Below are 21,373 nucleotides of genomic sequence, written 5' to 3' on the forward strand. Positions count from 1 at the left end.
AAATTTTTTTTTTTTTTGGCACAAGTTAGCGGAAATTGATTTTATTTATTTTTTTCTCACAAAGTCTCCCTTTCCGCTAACTTGGGACAAAAATTTCAATCTTTCATGGACTCAATATGCCCCTCACGGAATACCTGGGGGTGTCTTCTTTCCGAAATGGGGTCACATGTGGGGTATTTATACTGCCCTGGCATTCTAGGGGCCCTAAAGCGTGAGAAGAAGTCTGGAATATAAATGTCTAAAAAATTTTACGCATTTGGATTCCGTGAGGGGTATGGTGAGTTCATGTGAGATTTAATTTTTTGACACAAGTTAGTAGAATATGAGACTTTGTAAGAAAAAAAAAAAAATTTCGCTAACTTGGGCCAAAAAAATGTCTGAATGGAGCCTTACAGAGGGGTGATCAATGACAGGGGGGGTGATCAATGACAGGGGGGTGATCAATGACAGGGGGGTGATCAATGACAGGCGGGTGATCAGGGAGTCTATATGGGGTGATCACCACAGTCATTGATCACGCCCCTGTAAGGCTCCATTCAGACGTCTGTGTGCGTTTTGCGGATCCGATCCATCTATCAGTGGATCCGTAAAAATCATGCGGACATCTGAATGGAGCTTTACAGGGGGTTGATCAATGACAGGGGGGGTAATCAATGACAGGGGGGTGATCACCACAGTCATTGATCATGCCCCTGTAAGGCTCCATTCAGACGTCCGTGTGCGTTTTGCGGATCCGATCCATCTATCAGTGGATCCGTAAAAATCATGCGGACGTCTGAATGGAGCTTTACAGGGGGTTGATCAATGACAGGGGGGTAATCAATGACAGGGGGGTGATCAGGGAGTCTATATGGGGTGGTCACCACAGTCATTGATCACTCCCCTGTAAGGTTCCATTCAGACGTCCGTATGCGTTTTGCGGATCCGATCCATCTATCAGTGGATCCGTAAAAATCATGCGGACATCTGAATGGAGCTTTACAGGGGGGTGATCAATGACAGGGGGGTAATCAATGACAGGGGGGTGATCAGGGAGTCTATATGGGGTGATCACCACAGTCATTGATCATGCCCCTGTAAAGCTCCATTCAGACGTCCGTGTGCGTTTTGCGGATCCGATCCATCTATCAGTGGATCCGTAAAAATCATGCGGACGTCTGAATGGAGCTTTACAGGGGGGTGATCAATGACAGGGGGGTAATCAATGACAGGGGGGTGATCAGGGAGTCTATATGGGGTGATCACCACAGTCATTGATCATGCCCCTGTAAGGCTCCATTCAGACGTCCGTGTGCGTTTTGCGGATCCGATCCATCTATCAGTGGATCCGTAAAAATCATGCGGACATCTGAATGGAGCTTTACAGGGGGGTGATCAATGACAGGGGTGTAATCAATGACAGGGGGGTGATCAGGGAGTCTATATGGGGTGATCACCACAGTCATTGATCATGCCCCTGTAAGGCTCCATTCAGACGTCCGTGTGCGTTTTGCGGATCCGATCCATCTATCAGTGGATCCGTAAAAATCATGCAGACGTCTGAATGGAACTTTACAGGGGGGTAATCAATGACAGGGGGGTTATCAGGGAGTCTATATGGGGTGATCAGGGGCTAATAAAGGGTTAATAAGTGACGGGGGGGGGGGGTGTAGTGTAGTGTAGTGGTGCTTGGTGCTACTTTACTGAGCTACCTGTGTCCTCTGGTGGTCGATCCAAACAAAGGGGACCACCAGAGGACCAGGTAGCAGGTATATTAGACGCTGTTATCAAAACAGCGTCTAATATACCTGTTAGGGGTTAAAAAAAACACATCTCCAGCCTGCCAGCGAACGATCGCCGCTGGCAGGCTGGAGATCAACTCTCTTACCTTCCGTTCCTGTGAGCGCGCGCGCCTGTGTGCGCGCCTTCACAGGAAATCTCGGCTCACGCGAGATGACGCCTATTGGCGTTAGCGTAGCCTGGGGGAGCCGCCGCAATGACGCCTTTCGGCGTTAGCGTGGCGGCAAGCGGTTAAGGTGGGCTAAAGCACATTTGGACAAGCCAGCTTCATTTTGGAATAAGGTGCTGTGGACTGATGAAACTAAAATTGAGTTATTTGGCCATAACAAGGGGCGTTATGCATGGAGGAAAAAGAACACAGCATTCCAAGAAAAACACCTGCTACCTACAGTAAAATATGGTGGTGGTTCCATCATGCTGTGGGGCTGTGTGGCCGGTGCAGGGACTGGGAATCTTGTCAAAGTTGAGGGACGCATGGATTCCGCTCAGTATCAGCAGATTCTGGAGACCAATGTCCAGGAATCAGTGACAAAGCTGAAGCTGCGCCGGGGCTGGATCTTTCAACAAGACAACGACCCTAAACACTGCTCAAAATCCACTAAGGCATTTATGCAGAGGAACAAGTACAACGTTCTGGAATGGCCACCTCAGTCCCCAGACCTGAATATAATTGTAAATCTGTGGTGTGACTTAAAGACAGCTGTCCATGCTCGGAAGCCATCAAACCTGAATGAACTAAAGATGTTTTGTAAAGAGGAATGGTCCAAAATACCTTCAACCAGAATCCAGACTCTCATTGGAACCTACAGGAAGCGTTTAGAGGCTGTAATTTCTGCAAAAGGAGGATCTACTAAATATTGATTTCATTTCTTTTTTGTGGTGCCCAAATTTATGCACCTGCCTAATTTTGTTTAAACAATTATAGCACACTTTCTGTAAATCCAATAAACTTCATTTCACTTCTCAAATATCACTGTGTGTCTCCTATATGATATATTTAACTGACATTTTTTATAGTAGCAACCAACGATTTATACAGGAAAATCATGACGATTAACAAGGTTGCCCAAACTTTCGCATCCCACTGTATGTATACCAGCGCTGCTAAGGATTGTATTTTACATACTGAATACTCTTTTAGTGATAGCGGAACTATCGCTGCTGTCGTTCTTGTTGGCTTCATTAACTTTTATGTGCCTCATGTTATTAGTTTTTTGGCACTACTTTGGTTGGGAATGCTATGTTAAAAGGTTTACAAGGGAGGGAATTTGTGGGGAGACGACACGCACACACCCATTCTGGTTTAGGAGACACTGCTCCATCTATACGGGTTCTCCCGTTGCACATCTATGTATCCCTCTGAATGATGGTGGATAGGGTGCAGATTACAGCATGGAATGTCAGAGGCCTGGGGGATGCCACGAAACGTCAGGCAGTTTTCATGGCTACACAAAAATTTCAACCAGCCATATTATGTCTCATGGAGACACATCTGTCTAAGCAATCCCGCTGTATTGAAAAAAATGATGACATTTGTGACTCAGGGACCTCATGTACCCATACTTATGCTTGGTGATTTTAATAAATACTTGAATCCCCAGTTAGATAAATTTCACCAAGGTCCCATGCTAACAAATGCCACAAAAACTTCATTGGCAAAGCTATTACAAGAATTACATTTACGCGATTTATGGAGAATCACACACAGGATTGGTCATCAATATTAAAAGCCCAGAAAACCCCTTTAATTTTATTAGCATTGCCTATAGTCATGAGTTATCCTCTCTGTTGCGGTCTCTTGCTCCTGAATGTTACAGCAGCTTATTTGTGGACCAGAAGTCACTTTCTCCATTTATTTCTATGAGAAGCTCCGAGTGAGCCCCATGGGAATAGATAGAGAAAGCATCTTCTGGGCCTGTCGCACAGCAAGGGAATAAATTTGTGAATTCATAAATAAAATTAACTATGGTACTATTTACATCACCTACATTTACTAATGTGCCAGATAATACATTTTTGTGGGAGTGCTTCTTTAAAAGAACCCTTTACAGGTATGATTGCATTACCTTATTAATTGCCAAATGGAGCCTTCATAGTGTAGAGGCAAGGGCTTTAAAGGGGTTTTCCAGGAGGAAAATATTGATTACCTATCCTCAGAATAGGGGTCCAACTGCAGGTACAGCCACAGATGAGCTGTTAGAAAAGGCCACGTCACTGCAGTGAGTGCTGCAGTCTCTTCGCAGCACACCAAGCACAGTGCCGTACATTGTATAGCTGCTGTGCTTGGTACCGCAACCCAGACCCATTTACTTGAATGGGACTGAGCTGTGCCTAGGCCATGTGACTGATGAACGTGACATCACTGGATAAGGAAGAAGAGACCACGGCACTCACCATAGCACCAAGGTCTCTTCAAATAGCAGATTGATGGGGGTGCCGGGAGTCTGGCCCCCACTGATCTGTTATTGATGACCTGTTCTGAGGTAGGCGATCAATATTACACTCTTGGAAAATCCCTTTAAAGCATACCTCTTGTTTCAGCTGTCTTTTCAGAACAAACTGTTGTGAGTGAACATAAGGAGTAACATTATATCTGGCCGTTATATGCCTTTTATTCTGTCTTTATCACCAGTTGTCCCCTTTGAGACCTCCATCTGTAATTGTCAGTTTTCCCTGAAGCCGCTATGATGTCTCCCATACACTGCACAGATCCTTCTCCTCTGTCTCTTACATACATTCAGAAGCAACATCAGCATGACAGTGTCTCTCTGCCTCTCACTGTAGCTCCTCCGCCATAGGTTTCTATGGGCAGCAGCTGTAACATGATCCCTCAGTGAAGCTGAAACTCTGTCTTATCTATCAGTGCAGAGAAGGAGAGAAGTGGCTGATAAGTGGAGAAATAAGTGTTTGTCTGTAATAAGATATATTACAAAGTTTCTTATCTCACACTATTGATTTAGGCATAGTTTGTTTTAAACAATAGCAGTGATGCGGTACTTCCCACTACACCTTCATTCTGTAAAGTGATTTCATTTCAACTGGTTAGAAACAGAATCTAAGTGTAATGTGCATTTTTGCAACCATTTTTTGATTGCTCCAGTGCATTTAAAATGATTCAACTTCACAATTTTCAATCATTTTACATCTACTAGTCCTAATCAGACATGTCTCCATGGTTACCAGATATATACAAGCCCTGTGGGTAGTCTGATCTGCTATTCATGTTTTATTCTTTTTCATATGCCCCTTCCCTACTGGTAACTTACAAACAGTGAGGAAGACAGAAGCCACATGACTACAGGATTAGACAACACATGAGGTTTTTTGTAGACTGTAGCCATGGAGGCACATAAGTCTGCACAGCAGCTGTAGACACAAAGAAGTAAGACAACATCCATAAGGTATCTCTCTGACTTGGTCCTGAGGCATTTCCCTGTTCCTATTTGCACGGAAACCAGTTCAGCAAAGCAGTCATCAAAACGCGCCTTTAGATGAAACCACTCCACAACTCACTTGTGGCACTGGATAGATCTTCACAGGGACATTCCAGGGTTGCCCTATTCGGGGCAGGTCCTCTGCCAGTTAGGTAGGCAACAATAGGAAATTTAGAATAGGGATATTTTTGATTCCCTTGGTTAAAAATTAAATAAGCATATGGGTATATAACCCTGGGGATTTAATGGGCTCCTGTGACAATGAACATGACTACCACCGAGGCTTTACACTGGCCTGGAAACTAATTGGAGATAGTCTAAGATCACTATTATTATCATTGAAAAAAAGAATTGGGGATCCAGGAGACTTCTGGACATGTGATTGGATTGTATGAACCATGTAGAAAACCTCACCCTATACTTGATTTGCAAGTGACATGGTATCACATATTGTATATCATTGTGATTTGTGTAGATAGTGGGTGATATAAATGGACTTGAGTAACATTATATTTTATATTTTGGAGGTTTTTTTGCCGGGACACAGTGTTGTTGTTTTTTGGCCATATTAGTTTAGTTTGTGGAGTTTTGTGATATGTACATAGCCCATCACTTTGCTAAGGTTTCCTTGGTTTTCGTAGATTAAAAGGCAAGTCGTATTCCAATCAGCTGTTGTTGGTGGCACTGTACAGGGAAAATACAGGAGGAACTTTAGTGTTCTACACTTTATTCTAGCAATTGTTGGGGTCCTAGTAGTTAGACCCTCATGATCATCAGTTGACTGCAGTTCTTAGTGATGACTAGGGTACGGCCACATGGTCAGGTTTCTCCATGCAGTTTTGGAAGCCAAAATCAGAAATGGCTCATAAAAGAAGAGAAAGTGTCAATTACAATTGACTTCTCCACTTTTTGAATTCACTTCCGGATTTGGCTTCCAAAACTGCATGCAGAAACCTGACCTGACCTAAGGCGCCTTGCAAACGAGCGTGTCCAGATTAGGTCCGGATGCGTCCCGGTGCATTGCGGCAAACCCGCGCGAGTAGGTACGCAATTGCAGTCAGTTTTGACTGCGATTGCGTTCCGTTGTTCAGTTTTTAACGCGCGGGTGCAATGCGTTTTGCATGCGCGTGATAAAAAACTGACTGTGGTACCCAGACCTGAACTTCTTCACAGAAATTCAGGTTTGGGTTCAAGGTTGTGTAGATTGTATTATTTTCCCTTATAACATTGGTTATAAGGGAAAATAATAGCATTCTGAATACAGAATGCATAGTACAATAGGGCTGGAGGGGTTAAAAAAATATATATATATTTTAACTCACCTTAATGCACTTGTTCGCGCAGCCGGCATCTCTTCTGTCTTCATCTGTGAGGAAAAGGACCTTTGATGACGTCACTACGCTCATCACATGGTCATTCACATGATCCATCACCATGGTGATGGATCATGTGATGAGCGTTGTGACGTCACCACAGGTCCTTTACCCAGGTCCTGAAGAAAGAAGACAGAAGAGATGCCAGCTGCGTGAACAAGTGGATTAAGGTGAGTTAAAATATTTTTTATTTATTTTTAACCCCTCCAGCCCTATTTTACTATGCATTCTGTATTCAGAATGCTATTATTTTCCCTTATAACCATGTTATAAGGGAAAATAATAATGATCGGGTCCCCATCCCGATCGTCACCTAGCAACCGTGCGTGAAAATCGCACCGCATCCGCACTTGCTTGCGGATGCTTGCGATTTTCACGCAACCCCATTCATTTCTATGGTGCCTGCTTTACGTGAAAAATGCACAAAGAGGAGCATGCTGCGATTTTTACGCAACGCACAAGTGATGCGTGAAAATCACCGCTCATGTGCTCAGCCCCATAGAAATGAATGGGTCCGGATTCAGTGCGGGTGCAATGCGTTCACCTCACGCATTGCACCCGCGCGGAAATCTCGCCCGTGTGAAAGGTGCCTAAGAGTAGTTGCAACCAAAATACTGGAAAGTCTGTGTTCTGAAGAGAAATGTACAGAGATCATAACAATGCCAGTGGTAAAATCTAAAAGTTCTTGATGGTGACCCAGAGACCCCCCAATGACAGGCAGATTTTTACAAAATCTGTTAAAAGTCAACCCATCTATGGATGTCCTTATGTCTCTAGGGTTGAAGGGAACAAGCTCTCAATCATAATCATTGCCACTTATGATCTGTGTCTAAAGCATAACACTTACAGGGGTTTTTCAGACTCTTGATACGAAGAGCCGGTCTTCAGGATAGGTCATCAGTATCCAATTGGTGGGGGTCTGACACCCTGCAACCCCACCATCAGCTGTTCCCTATAGTCTCCGGCACTGGAACTAATACTGCTAATTCAAGCTAATCAGTGAGGGGTGTCAGGTATCAGACCCCCACCATCCTGAGGACAGGTGATCAGTATCACGGGCCTAGAAAACTCCCTTAAATAATGCCTTCCTATGTCCTAAATCAACCATGTAATATCTTGTGTGAACGGGAAAAAAAGAATGAAAAGAAAGCAACTAATTAAACCTGTCTTTGAAGATTAGAGCAGTGTAGCACTCGGCCTATAGAATTGTAATTTATGGGTAACAGACATTATCATAATTAATAAATTGTAACTTTGCTACTTCAGGAAGTTAAAGAGCACCTGTCAGTAGGATCACCCTATTAAACTAGACATAATGCCTGGTAGGGTTGACAGACATCCCAACCTGCAAAACTCATTTCAGGGAGGTTTTCTTTCACTAAATTTTTATTACATTTTCCAAACATATGCAGTATCTGCACACTTTGCTCTATGGTGTGGAGGACGGGGCTCATTACCCTGCCCCAAATTATCATATTTATGTATATGATTAAAGGGATTCTGTCACCACCTATAAGCCCTGTGAGCTAAACATATGCTCATGTCCAGGGTAGCATTCTGATTTCTAAGGTGGCCTTATAAAAGCTATTTGTGGCTTTATTCTGCGGAAAATCAGGTTTTACTAACCTGTCAATCATTGAATTAAGGTGCCCAAGCAGGGGAGGTCTGTAGATGCATGGTGCCCGGCCGCATGCATCGCCGTTCGTGCCCAGCGCCGCCTTCTACTACTCAGTGCCGCCTCTCCCTCCCGCTTTGAGATCCCGCGCGTGCGCACAGGCTCAGCCTGATGCACCGTTGCGGACTGCTGGCATCGGCTTCTTCTTGCACTGTGCGCACGCGCCGAGAAGGGGACACTGCTACAGGTTGCCGGAAAGGTTTACTGCGAGTAAACTAGAGATGGGAAGTTCGGATCTTTCACATGAATCGGTTCACTCGCTGAGCTGACAAGAAGCAAGTGAACCGAAGCTTAGGTTGCGCAATGCGCATGCGCGGATGCTTCCATTCACTTGCTGACTCGCTGAGTCGGCTCTTGGTCTGAGTCAGGAAGTTTATTCTTTAAAACCCTGTGTGTAATTATCTACCCCACTGTAGGAAAAAAACAAGCATCCAGGGGGGGTGAATTTAACACTGGGGTAAATAATATAAATAAAATGGAGGGTTAAATGTGTAAATGTATTTTAAAAAAATACATCTCTCTCAATAGTTATATAGCTACTGAATGAGACAGAAGAAGGGATGCCTTTGACATATATATCTCCTTGAGAAGCCAATTTGACCCTAAAGGGTTAATTCAACCTGTAATCTAAACTCTGTGTCATCTGTCACTTCTCTTATCTCTCTGCTCTGCTATCAGTAAACTTTTCCAGGATATATTGTTTCACATGTGTGTCAGGGAGCCGCTATCTAATAGCGGGAGACTCCCTGAACCTCCGGGAGACTTGAGATCCCTGGGTTGATACTGCCGATTAAGGAGAAATCCTTCTTTTAAAGGGGTTTTCCCAGTTATTTTAACTGATGACCTATCCGCATGATAGGTCATGAGTATCTTTTCAATTGGGATCGACATCAGCGCCGATCAGCTGTTTGCGAAGGCATCGGCGCTCTCAGTAGTGCCACAGCCTTCTCTCAGCTCACCAAGCACAATGTACATTGTATGGCGGCTGTCAGTCCCATTCATGTCTATGGGGCTGAGCTGATCCTAGGCCATGTGACAGATGAACGTGTCGTCTCTGGCTTAGGGAAAGCTGAGAGAAGGCTGTGGTGCTACTTCGACTGCTGGTGCCTTTTCAAACAGCTGATCGACGGGGGTCCAAGGGGTCGGACCCCCACCAATCAGATACTGACTACCTATACTTAAGCCCTCATTTTCATATACAGTAAAAGAGGGATTTCTTAACGGCATAACTGATCTGCATAAAAAAAGGTATTCTTTTAATAAGCAGGATCAACTCTATCATACGGTATGTCTTGTTTAATAGGGTTGATCCTACTGACAGATGCTCTTTAATTTTAGCTAGTTTTCGTGAAGCTGCCCTCCCATCTTAACATTAGATACATATCTATAAAAAAAATAACATCCTATTAAAGGGAACCCGTCAGGAGCTTGATGCTACCTATGTCACAGGCAGCATGAACCCCTACATGTTCCCTCATTAAAAACAACTATTCTCTCTGAAACACTTTTCAGAGAAACCATAGTTTGAAAACAGAACGGGGATAATAGTTGGGGGGCAGCTGATGGGTTCTCGCTATACACAAATGGGGAGAGCCCGCATTGGTTCAGAGTAAAACACAGCCGTCTGTAACCAGGGAGCCTGTCTGGATTTCATCTGAGCCATGTTTTGGACAGCAAAAAGCTCCTGACAGGTTCCCTTTATAGGCACAATATTATATGACAAATATCTGCTTACCTCATTGTGGTGGTCAATGGCCCTGCTTCCGGTAGTGATGATAGGGATGGAGTCTGTGATCCACTGCTGGTGAGACTGCTTTTTCTTGAGCTTTTGAAGGAGCCAACAGCACACTCATCATCAGAAGAGTTGTCCTCAGAAGAACCCAGGATAAACCTCGAGAGAGGTGGTTTCCTTACATTTGTGTGCCTTAATTCAGATTCACTTCTTTTTGAAGGGGCAAATTTCAACTGTTTCTGCTCTGGTTTTGTAGTGGGAGATGGAACAACTGGAGGTAAAGCTGGCCCTACATTTTGTGGTTGACTGGTTCCCATTTGTGTTTTGAGACATTCTTCTGATACTGATGGGTCCTCAGCTTCCTTCTCTTGTGAAGTCTCTGTACATGATTTGTCTGTATCCATGACTGCTTCGCATGTATCAGAACATACTCTGTTCTTCCTAAACTGGAACCCCCCTGTTTTCCATATGAGCCACAACACTACCAGCAATGATGATATAGTCAATAGCACCATTCAGAGATCTAGAAACAGACAGACATGTGGCTGTGTCATTATTATGCTACTAATATAATCCTGGAAAATGTCATGCTGACCAAATATTCATAATATATGTTCATTCATACAAAAAATACTATTAAATATGTCAAAGTTTATGATTTATTAAAGGGAGTCTGTCACCACATTTTGACATTATAGACCGCTTACATAGCGCTGTAGCATAACTGTAGATGATTCAAATGGTACCTTTGTTGTGTTCTTGTGAAGTTCACCCGAGGCAAAAAACAGACTTTTATTCGTATGTAAATGAAGGCTCGCAAGTGCCCAGGGGCAACGTTCACCTCGTTGCTGCCCAGGCTGCTCTGCCTCTTTTGCTCATATCCCCGCCCCAGCCTCTGCCCGCCCTTCTCTTCCCTTGCATCCTCCTTCTCTCCCAGCAAGATCCCGCGCCTGCGCTCTCTCTGGCTGGGCCAGGGCATGCGCACTGCGATGCCCATTGTGGGCACGGCATCACTGTAGCTACAGCGCCTCTGGTCCGCCTCCTTGCCGTTGGTTTCGCGCTGTTGGCCGGCGCATGTGCAGTAGCTACAGTGATGCCGTGCCCACAATGGGCATCGCAGTGCGCATGCCCCGGACCAGCGAGGGAGAGAGCAGGCGCGGGATCTCGCTGGGAGAGAAGAAGTACGCAAGGGAAGAGGGCGCAGTACTATTAGTACCATCCTGTAAATAGGGGGGGATACGTTTATAACATATTCAAATCTTCAGACAACCCCATCATCTAGGACACTGATAGCATATTGCTAGGATATGCCACCGATGTCAGATGCCATCAACGTCAGATAGGTTCGGGTCTCACCTTCTGGACCTGATCTTATAGAGCATGCTAAAACATGGATGTGTGAATACACACATTAAGGCCTCATGCACACAACCTTATTTTGTTTCCGTGTCCGATCCATTTTTTTTGCGAATAGGATGCTGACCCATTCATTTCAATGGGTCCGCAAAAAACGCGGACAGCACACCGTGTGCTGTCCGCATCAGTATGTCCGTTCCATTGCTCTGCAAAAAAAATAGTGCATGTCCTATTTTTTTCTAGTTTGCAGACAAGTATAGGCATTATTACAATGGATCTGCAAAAAAAACGGATCCGCAAATAAAAAACGGATGCCATACGGAACGTCATCCGTTGTTTTTTTTTGCGCAGCGAAAAACACATACGGTCGTGTGCATGTAGCCTAAAATGAATGTGCTGTCCAGTGAATCACTGACGTGTGAATGAGGCATAAAGGTGAACTCTAGGCAAATTTTTTTAATACATTGTTTTAGGCTACTTTCACATGACAGAATCTTGGTCAATATTTTGCTGTACTTGTAAGCCACCAAGAGTGGGTCCAAAGCCTGGAAAAGATGCAAAACTTTACTCTATGCCGGTTCCACAGCTCATTTTGGCCGACAAATACATTACACAATTTTAAAATACCCGTTTAAGGCTATGTCGGATTAAATCCGTGTGAGCAAAACCAATGGCAAATCGGTAGTATGCACATTTTTGGCGGTGGAAACACTGAGAAAAATGTGCAAAATACCGCTAGTTATTTTAGCTCTTCTCCGTTTTCAATGTGCAACACAACTAAAAACACACTTAAAAGCAGGAACATGTTACCCCTCAAAAGTGTTTAAAAACAGCTGTGTAAAAAAATGCAAGCATGTGCATATGGGCGCATTTTTCATATCAAAGTTAGTCGAAAACTGTTGGCATTTTTAATGCGGATTATGTTGCAGAAAATGCCGCTTTTCGCAGAGGAATCAGTGGCAGTCTTGAGTCGTGTGAACATAGTGTCAAAAGTAGTTTTCCTGGTTCGATTCAAGTACAGTAGAAAATTGCACAAATAACAATACTATCATATCTTTTGTTGAAATTGCTGGCTATAGTAGTGGAAGTACCCTTACTATAAGATGGCAGTGCCTTAGGACATGTCAATCCACCACCAGTGACCTAAAGGGAATCTGTCACCTACTTCCATTATAGCAATGCTAATGCAATGTACATCCATCCAACATCATTTCTAACTTTGTTAGCTTTATCTTTACTAAATGCACTTAAATCAGTATGCAAATGAGATCCAAAGTGCCCAGTAGGGCGTCATCAACGGTTTCAAGGGCCCAGAACCATCTCTACCAAGTGCCCAAGCCTCGCAAAACTCCAAGACAGCCTCTTCATCTCTAGCATTTTCCTCCCCTTGCGCTTTCCCCTCTGCCCCTTCTTCTTAGACGTCACTCTTTTCCTTTAACTACGCCCATGACTTCAGAGAATTCTGATGCCCACTGCAGGGAAGGTAGTGCGCAGGCAGATTCACGCTCTACGCCTGCGCAAGTTCTCAGTGAGACACAGGCTGATGTCACAGGTGGAGTTGAAGGGAATTAGTGACTTCTTAGAAGATGGGAGGAGAATACACAAGGGGAGGTAAGGCTGGAGATAAAGAGGTGGGCTTGGGCACTTGGAGGAGGAGATCCTGGGCACTTTAAACAGTTGTTGACACCTTGCTGGGCACTTTGGACCTCATTTGCCTTCCAACTAAGGTATTTTTAGAAGTTTGAAAGTACAGATAAAGCTAACAAAGGTATGGTTGAAACAATGTTAGATATCGCACTGGCTTGGCTTACGTTAGTAAAAGCAGCTGGCAGATTCCCTTTAAATGGTCACCAACTTTTCACAAAACTTTCCATAAATCAATGTGGCATCCGAATAAAAATTCCAAATGCACATGTTTAGCAGTTAGAAAATCTCTGAGTGTTTTAATTTATCCTGTGGTACAATGATCATACTAATAGGAAAGACAATCAGATAACTAGTCCAAACTGCCAAAACTCTGTTGTGTGTCCAATGATTCAAGGACACAGGCAGACATTTCCACGTGGACAAATAGCAGAGATGAAATCGGGTTAACCCCTTAATTCCCCCCCCCCCCCCCCCCCATCGAGCAGGTCATGTGAAGAGATCTATACTTACCTGCTCCCTACCGCTCTGTTCCAGCTCCGTGGCTCCCAGGCTGTCTTCACAAAACCCCTTTGTAAACTTCCTTCACGGAAGGCATCACATATGCCACTGCAGCCAGTGACTGGACTCAGCGGTGACGTGTCCTCATACAGCATGTGACTTGCTTGGGGACATGTCACTGATGAGGCTAGTCATTGGCTACAGCTGCACATTTGACCCACATCGATCCAGCATCACCACTGTGTCATCTGTCCAGGCTGCAGTGATGGCATTCCATATACCACTTCAGCCAGTCACTAACCTCAGCAGTCTTATGCTCTATACCACTGAGGACAATGATTAGCTGCACTATTATACGGAATGTCAATACTGTAGCCAAACAGTAGGTCAATGGAATGACAGAGCTACGGCACTGGATCGGAGCAGGTGCAGGTGGGGAAGGTGAGTTTTTCCATTATTTTACCAGGCCACCCATCACTTGGGAAGGGGGGAACTTTCAGTACCAAGCTTCAAAAGCCATAACTGTTTGTGGGATAGGTTGTATTTCTCCACCTCTCAATTACCAAATTTACATAGGTTTTTGTTTTACTACTTTTGCACACACATACCGGTGTGTGTGTGTGTGTGTGTATATATATATATATATATATATATATATACACACTCACCTAAAGAATTATTAGGAACACCTGTTCTATTTCTCATTAATGCAATTATCTAGTCAACCAATCACATGGCAGTTGCTTCAATGCATTTAGGGGTGTGGTCCTGGTCAAGACAATCTCCTTAACTCCAAACTGAATGTCAGAATGGGAAAGAAAGGTGATTTAAGCAATTTTGAGCGTGGCATGGTTGTTGGTGCCAGACGGGCCGGTCTGAGTATTTCACAATCTGCTCAGTTACCGGGATTTTCACGCACAACCATTTCTAGGGTTTACAAAGAATGGTGTGATAAGGGAAAAACATCCAGTATGCGGCAGTCCTGTGGGCAAAAATGCCTTGTGGATGCTAGAGGTCAGAGGAGAATGGGCCGACTGATTCAAGCTGATAGAAGAGCAACGTTGACTGAAATAACCACTCGTTACAACCGAGGTATGCAGCAAAGCATTTGTGAAGCCACAACACGCACAACCTTGAGGCGGATGGGCTACAACAGCAGAAGACCCCACCGGGTACCACTCATCTCCACTACAAATAGGAAAAAGAGGCTACAATTTGCACGAGCTCACCAAAATTGGACTGTTGAAGACTGGAAAAATGTTGCCTGGTCTGATGAGTTTCGATTTCTGTTGAGACATTCAAATGGTAATTGTTTCGAATTTGACGTAAACAGAATGAGAACATGTATCCATCCTCTGATGGCTACTTCCAGCAGGATAATGCACCATGTCACAAAGCTCAAATCATTTCAAATTGGTTTCTTGAACATGACAATGAGTTCACTGTACTAAAATGGCCCCCACAGTCACCAGATCTCAACCCAATAGAGCATCTTTGGGATGTGGTGGAACGGGAGCTTCGTGCCCTGGATGTGCATCCCTCAAATCTCCATCAACTGCAAGATGCTATCCTATCAATATGGGCCAACATTTCTAAAGAATGCTATCAGCACCTTGTTGAATCAATGCCACGTAGAATTAAGGCAGCTCTGAAGGCAAAAGGGGGTCCAACACCGTATTAGCATGGTGTTCCTAATAATTCTTTAGGTGAGTGTATATATATATATATATATATATATATATACACACACACACACACACACACACACAGTCAGGTCCATAAATATTGGGACATGAACAAATTTCTAAAATTTTTGCCTCTATACACCACCACAATGGATTTGAAATGAAACGAACAAGATGTGCTTTAACTGCAGACTGTCAGCTTTAATTTGAGGGTATTTACATCCAAATCAGGTGAACGGTGTAGGAATTATAACAGTTTGCATATGTGCCTCCCACTTGTTAAGGGACAAAAAGTAATGGGACAGAATAATAATCATAAATCAAACTTTCACTTTTTAATACTTGGTTGCAAATCCTTTGCAGTCAATTACAGCCTGAAGTCTGGAACGCATAGACCTCACCAGACGCTGGGTTTCATCCCTGGTGATGCTCTGCCAGGACTCTACTGCAACTGTCTTCAGTTCCTGCTTGTTCTTGGGGCATTTTCCCTTCAGTTTTGTCTTCAGCAAGTGAAATGCATGCTCAATAGGATTCAGGTCAGGTGATTGACTTGGCCATTGCATAACATTCCACTTCTTTCCCTTAAAAAACTCTTTGGTTGCTTTTGCAGTATACTTTGGGTCATTGTCCATCTGTACCGTCCAATGAGTTCTGAAGCATTTGGCTGAATATGAGCAGATAATATTGCCCGAAACACTTCAGAATTCATCCTGCTGCTTTTGTCAGCAGTCACATCATCAATAAATACAAGAGAACCAGTTCGATTGGCAGCCATACATGCCCATGACATGACACTACCACCACCATGCTTCACTGATGAGGTGGTATGCTTAGGATCATGAGCAGTTCCTTTCCTTCTCCATACTCTTCTCTTCCCATCACTCTGGTACAAGTTGATCTTTGTCTCATCTGTCCATAGGATGTTGTTCCAGGACTGTGAAGGCTTTTTTAGATGTCGTTTGGCTAAATCTAATCTGGCCTTCCTGTTTTTGACGCTCACCAATGGTTTACATCTTGTGGTGAACCCTCTGTATTCACTCTGGTGAAGTCTTCTCTTGATTTTTGACTTTGACAAACATACACCTACCTCCTGGAGTGTGTTCCTGATCTGCCCAACTGTTGTAAAGGGTGTTTTCTTCACCAGGTAAAGAATTCTTCGGTCATCCATTTTCCGTCGTCTTCCGGGTCTTTTGGTGTTGCTGAGCTCACCGGTGCATTCCTTCTTTTTAAGAATGTTCCAAACAGTTGTTTTGGCCACGCCTAATATTTTTGCTTTCTCTCTGATGGGTTTGTTTTGTTTTTTCAGCCTAATGATGGCTTGCTTCACTGATAGTGACATCTCTTTGGATCTCATCTTGAAAGTTGACAGCAACAGATTCCAAATGCAAATAGCACACTTGAAATTAACTCTGGACCTTTTATCTGCTCATTGTAATTGGGATCATGAGGGAATAACACACACCTGACCATGGAACAGCTGACAAGCCAATTGTCCCATTACATTTGGTCCCTTAACAAGTGGGAGGCACATATGCAAACTGTTGTAATTCCTACACCGTTCACTTGATTTGGATGTAAATACCCTCAAATTAAAGCTGACAGTCTGCAGTTAAAGCACATCTTGTTCGTTTTTATTTCAAATCTATTGTGGTGGTGTATAGAGCCAAAAATCTTAGAATTGTGTCGATGTCCCAATATTTATGGACCTGATTGTATATACACACAGGTGAAACTCGAAAAATTAGAATATTGTGCAATTTATTTCAGTAATGCAACTTAAAAGGTGAAAGTAATATTTGAGATAGACTCATGCAAAGCGAGATATTTCAAGCCTTTATTTGTTATAATTTTGGATGATTATGGCTTACAGCTTATGAAAACCCCAAAGTCACAATTTTGAGGTACTCTTTGCTCAGGGGGTATGGATTAATAAGCTGACTAGAGTGTGACACTTTGAGCCTAGAATATTGAACCTTTTCACAATATTCAAATTTTAAGTTGCATTAATGAAATAAATTAACTTTTGCACGATATTCAAATTTTTCAAGTTTCACCTGTGTGTGTATGTATATATATACAGTACAGACCAAAAGTTTGGACACACCTTCTCATTCAAAGAGTTTTCTTTATTTTCATGACTATGAAAATTGTAGATTCACACTGAAGGCATCAAAACTATGAATTAACACATGTGGAATTATATACATAACAAACAAGTGTGAAACAACTGAAAATATGTCATATTCTAGGTTCTTCAAAGTAGCCACCTTTTGCTTTGCACACTCTTGGCATTCTCTTCATGAGCTTCAAGAGGTAGTCCCCTGAAATGGTTTTCACTTCACAGGTGTGCCCTGTCAGGTTTAGTAAGTGGGATTTCTTGCCTTATAAATGGGGTTGGGACCATCAGTGGTGTTGAGGAGAAGTCAGGTGGATACACAGCTGATAGTCCTACTGAATAGACTGTTAGAATTTGTATTATGGCAAGAAAAAAGCAGCTAAGTAAAGAAAAACGAGTGGCCATCATTACTTTAAGAAATGAAGGTCAGTCAGTCAGCCGAAAAATTGGGAAAACGTTGAAAGTAAGGGCTATTTGACCATGAAGGGGAGTGATGGGGTGCTGCGCCAGATGACCTGGCCTCCACAGTCACCGGACCTGAACCAAATCGAGATGGTTTGGGGTGAGCTGGACCGCAGAGTGAAGGCAAAAGGGCCAACAAGTGCTAAGCATCTCTGGGAACTCCTTCAAGACTGTTGGAAGACCATTTCAGGTGACTACCTCTTGAAGCTCATCAAGAGAATGCCAAGAGTGTGCAAAGCAGTAATCAAAGCAAAAGGTGGCTACTTTGAAGAACCTAGAATATTACATATTTTCAGTTGTTTCACACTTGTTTGTTATGTATATAATTCCACATGTGTTAATTCATAGTTTTGATGCCTTCAAAGTCATGAAAATAAAGAAAACTCTTTGAATGAGAAGGTGTGTCCAAACTTTTGGTCTGTACTGTATAGAGTTGTTGCGATACCAAATTTTTGATTCGGTTTCGATACCATGAAAAAGTATTGCGATACTCGATACCATTCGATACCACGCGAAAAAAATAAACAAAAAAAGCCACGTGCATTCCTCATTTTTAAAAATGGCGAATCGCGCAGTTTTTATTTTATTTTTTCTGTTCCGGCATTCACCACCTAGATTTTTTTTTTATATTTTAATAGTTTGGACTTTTCTGACGTGGCGATGTAATATGTTTATTTATATATTTTATATGTGAAATTGGGAAAAGGGGGGTGATTTATACTTCATATTTTAGTGTTTTTTTTTTTTCACTTTTTATTTAATAACTATTTTCCCCCTTAGGGGCTAGAACCTGGGATCTTTCATCCCTTTTCCTATTCACCCTGATAGATCTCTATCAGGGTGAATAGGACTCCACACTGTCCCTGCTGCTCTGTGCTTTGTGCACACAGCATCAGGGATGTTACCATGGCAACCAGGGCTTCTGTAGCGTCCTGGCTGCCATGGTAACCGATCGGAGCCCCAGGCTTACACAGCTGGGGCTCCGATCAGAAGCTGCCACTGCACCACCAATGAGGGGGAGTGGAGAGGTCCCTGTGGCCACTGCCACCAATGATTTTAATACTGGAGGGTTGAGAGGGGCCGGCGCACTGTGCCACCAATGATTTTAATGGGATGGGGGGATTGAGGGGGGGGGCACACTGCACCACCAATGATTTTACCCCTTTATACAGGAGGCGGGTACTAGCAGATCAGCGGCAGTTAACTGCCGCTGATCGCAGCTCCCTGTCAGGGGCAGGGTGCCGGCAATGCGATTCTGCTGCCGGCACCCGCCTCCTGTATGTGTTAAAGACTGACTACTGTATATGAGTCCAGACTTTCACTATTAGGCCACACAGAGCGGCGCCCAGCGATGTCTCAGCACTCACCATTTAGTCCTGGGCGCCGCTCCGTTCGCCCGCAGTGCCCCATTACTGTCTCCTCTCCTGCTCCACATGCTGCTGATTACTATTGGAGCGATGGGAGGAGACATCAGCTTCACTAGTGGGCGTTCCTTCTCCCTGGCTGTAGCGCTGTCCAATCGCAGCGCAGGGAAAAGGAACGCCCACTAGTGAAGCTGATGTCTCCTCCCATCGCTCCGATAGTAATCCTATCATTGGGGGCGCAGTGCGCCCGCCCCTCCTCCGCCCCTCTCTTCTCATTGCCGCCCCTCCTCCACCCCCTCTCTTCTCATTGCCGCCCCTCCTCCGCCCCTCTCTTCTCATTGCCGCCCCTCCTCCGCCCCTCTCTTCTCATTGGTGGCAGCGGCAGCAGCACAGGGGGAGGGAGGACAGCTTCCTTCTCCCCGTGCTGCTGAGAGAGAACATGAGCGCGCCGATAGCAGCGCGCTCATGTTCAGAGATACTAGACTGCGCAGAAGCGCAGCCCAGTATCGAAAAAACGGAAATCCCGGTATCGTATCGATACCGGGACAAAAGTATCGATTGGGTATCGAAATTTCGATACCCGCAACAACCCTAGTACTGTATGTATATATATATATATATATATATATATACACACACACAGAGTATTTTTCGCCCTATAAGACGCACCGGCCCAAAAGACGCACCTAGGTTTTAGAGGAGGACAATAAGAAAAAAATATTTTTCATTAGACCTCAGGTCAGACCACCAATCAGACCCACCATGTTAATTAGAACTCAGCTGACAGCCCCAATCGGACCACCAGTGTTAATAAGACCCCAATAAGACCTCAGCTCAGACCCATAATTAGTGCTGCCCATAATTAGTCATACCCCTGGCAAATTTTGACTTAAAGTAACTTTTATTCAACCAGCAAGTAATTTTTTGACGGGAAATGACATAGGTGTCTCCCAAAAGATAATAAGACGATGTACAAGAGGCATTATTGTGGGGAAAAAAAAACATTTCTCAGCTTTTATTTACATTTGAGCAAAAAGTGTCCAGTTGGCGTAAAAAAGGAGAAGCCTTCAACCCAAAGAACACCATCCCCACTATCAAACATGGTGGTGGGAACCTAATGCTTTGGGGGTGTTTTTCAGCCAATGGACCAGGGAACCTAATCACAGTAAACTGCACAACATCAGGCAGTCTGCAGAGAAACTTGGCCTTGGGCACCAGTGGACATTTCAGCATGACAATGACCCAAAACACACAGCAAAAGTGGTGAAGAAATGGTTAGCAGACAACAACATTAACGTTTTGGAGTGGCCCAGCCAGAGTCCAGACTTGAATCCAATTGAGAATCTGTGGAGGGAGCTAAAGATCAGGGTGATGGCAAGAAAACTCTCCAACCTGAAAGATTTGGAGCTCATTGCTAAAGATGAATGGGCAAAAATACCTGTGGAGACATGCAAAAAGCTGGTCTGCAATTATAGGAAGCGTTTGATTGCTGTAATAGCCAATAAAGGCTTTTCTATTGATTATTGAGAAGGGTATGAATAATTTTGGACTGGACACTTTTTGCTCAAATGTAAATAAAAGCTAAGAAATGTTATTTTTTTTCCACAATAATGCCTCTTGTACATAGTCTTATTATTTTTTGGGAGACACCTATGTCATTTCCCGTCAAAAAAAATTACTTGCTGGTTGAATAAAAGTAACTTTAAGTCAAAATTTGCCAGGGCACCATATATAGGCACCATATTCTGAGATCCACTTTTTAATTTTTTAACTGATTGAGCTATGTGATGACTTTCAGGATTAATTGATGGTTGGTACCATTTTGGGGTACATGAGACTTTTTTTCAACTGCTTTTTATTTCATTTTTTTGGAGGTGGGATAAAATAAAAAACAATTCTGGCATTTTGTTTCTATTTTTGCATACTGCATGTGTTTTTATAGCCTGTTTTAGTGGCATTTTTTCCAGATTTTTTTTCTCTATAGAACAAAGAATGCAAATTGGCAAACTAAATATTTCAACATGATGCTTTAAAAAAATGGTGTGTGTCCTGCATTTCATATTTCTCATAGACTTTTAGTCAACATCTGGAGTTGGCATTCTACAAACAAGAACAGTGTGTGCGAAAAATGTCTCACATAGCAAAAAAGTGCAGAAAAACAGCGCAAAAAAATCTGTGAATCCAGCCTTTGAAGTATAGAATTGGGCACATAGAGGTACAGTATGGGCACTGTATGAACTATCTGTGCCATA

The 21,373-nt window shown here is 43.5% G+C and overlaps 1 protein-coding gene across 3 annotated transcripts in view; it reads right to left on the reverse strand.

Annotated features, from left to right (window-relative positions):
* The window catches only part of ACACB (acetyl-CoA carboxylase beta), a 226,043-nt gene that overhangs the window by 195,533 nt on the left and 9,137 nt on the right, over nucleotides 1–21,373 (reverse strand). For 2 of the 3 annotated variants that reach the window (XM_040416600.1, XM_040416598.1), the window contains exon 2: nucleotides 9,997–10,516. In XM_040416600.1, coding sequence (XP_040272534.1) covers nucleotides 9,997–10,508 — 512 coding nt within the window. In that variant the 5' untranslated portion in view covers nucleotides 10,509–10,516. Of the gene's footprint in view, nucleotides 1–9,996; nucleotides 10,517–13,506; nucleotides 13,527–21,373 lie in introns of those variants that run through there. The other variant, XM_040416599.1, reaches the window with a different exon arrangement.

Source organism: Bufo bufo, chromosome 2, assembly GCF_905171765.1.
Source record: "Bufo bufo chromosome 2, aBufBuf1.1, whole genome shotgun sequence".
NCBI classification, from domain to species: Eukaryota; Metazoa; Chordata; class Amphibia; order Anura; family Bufonidae; genus Bufo; species Bufo bufo.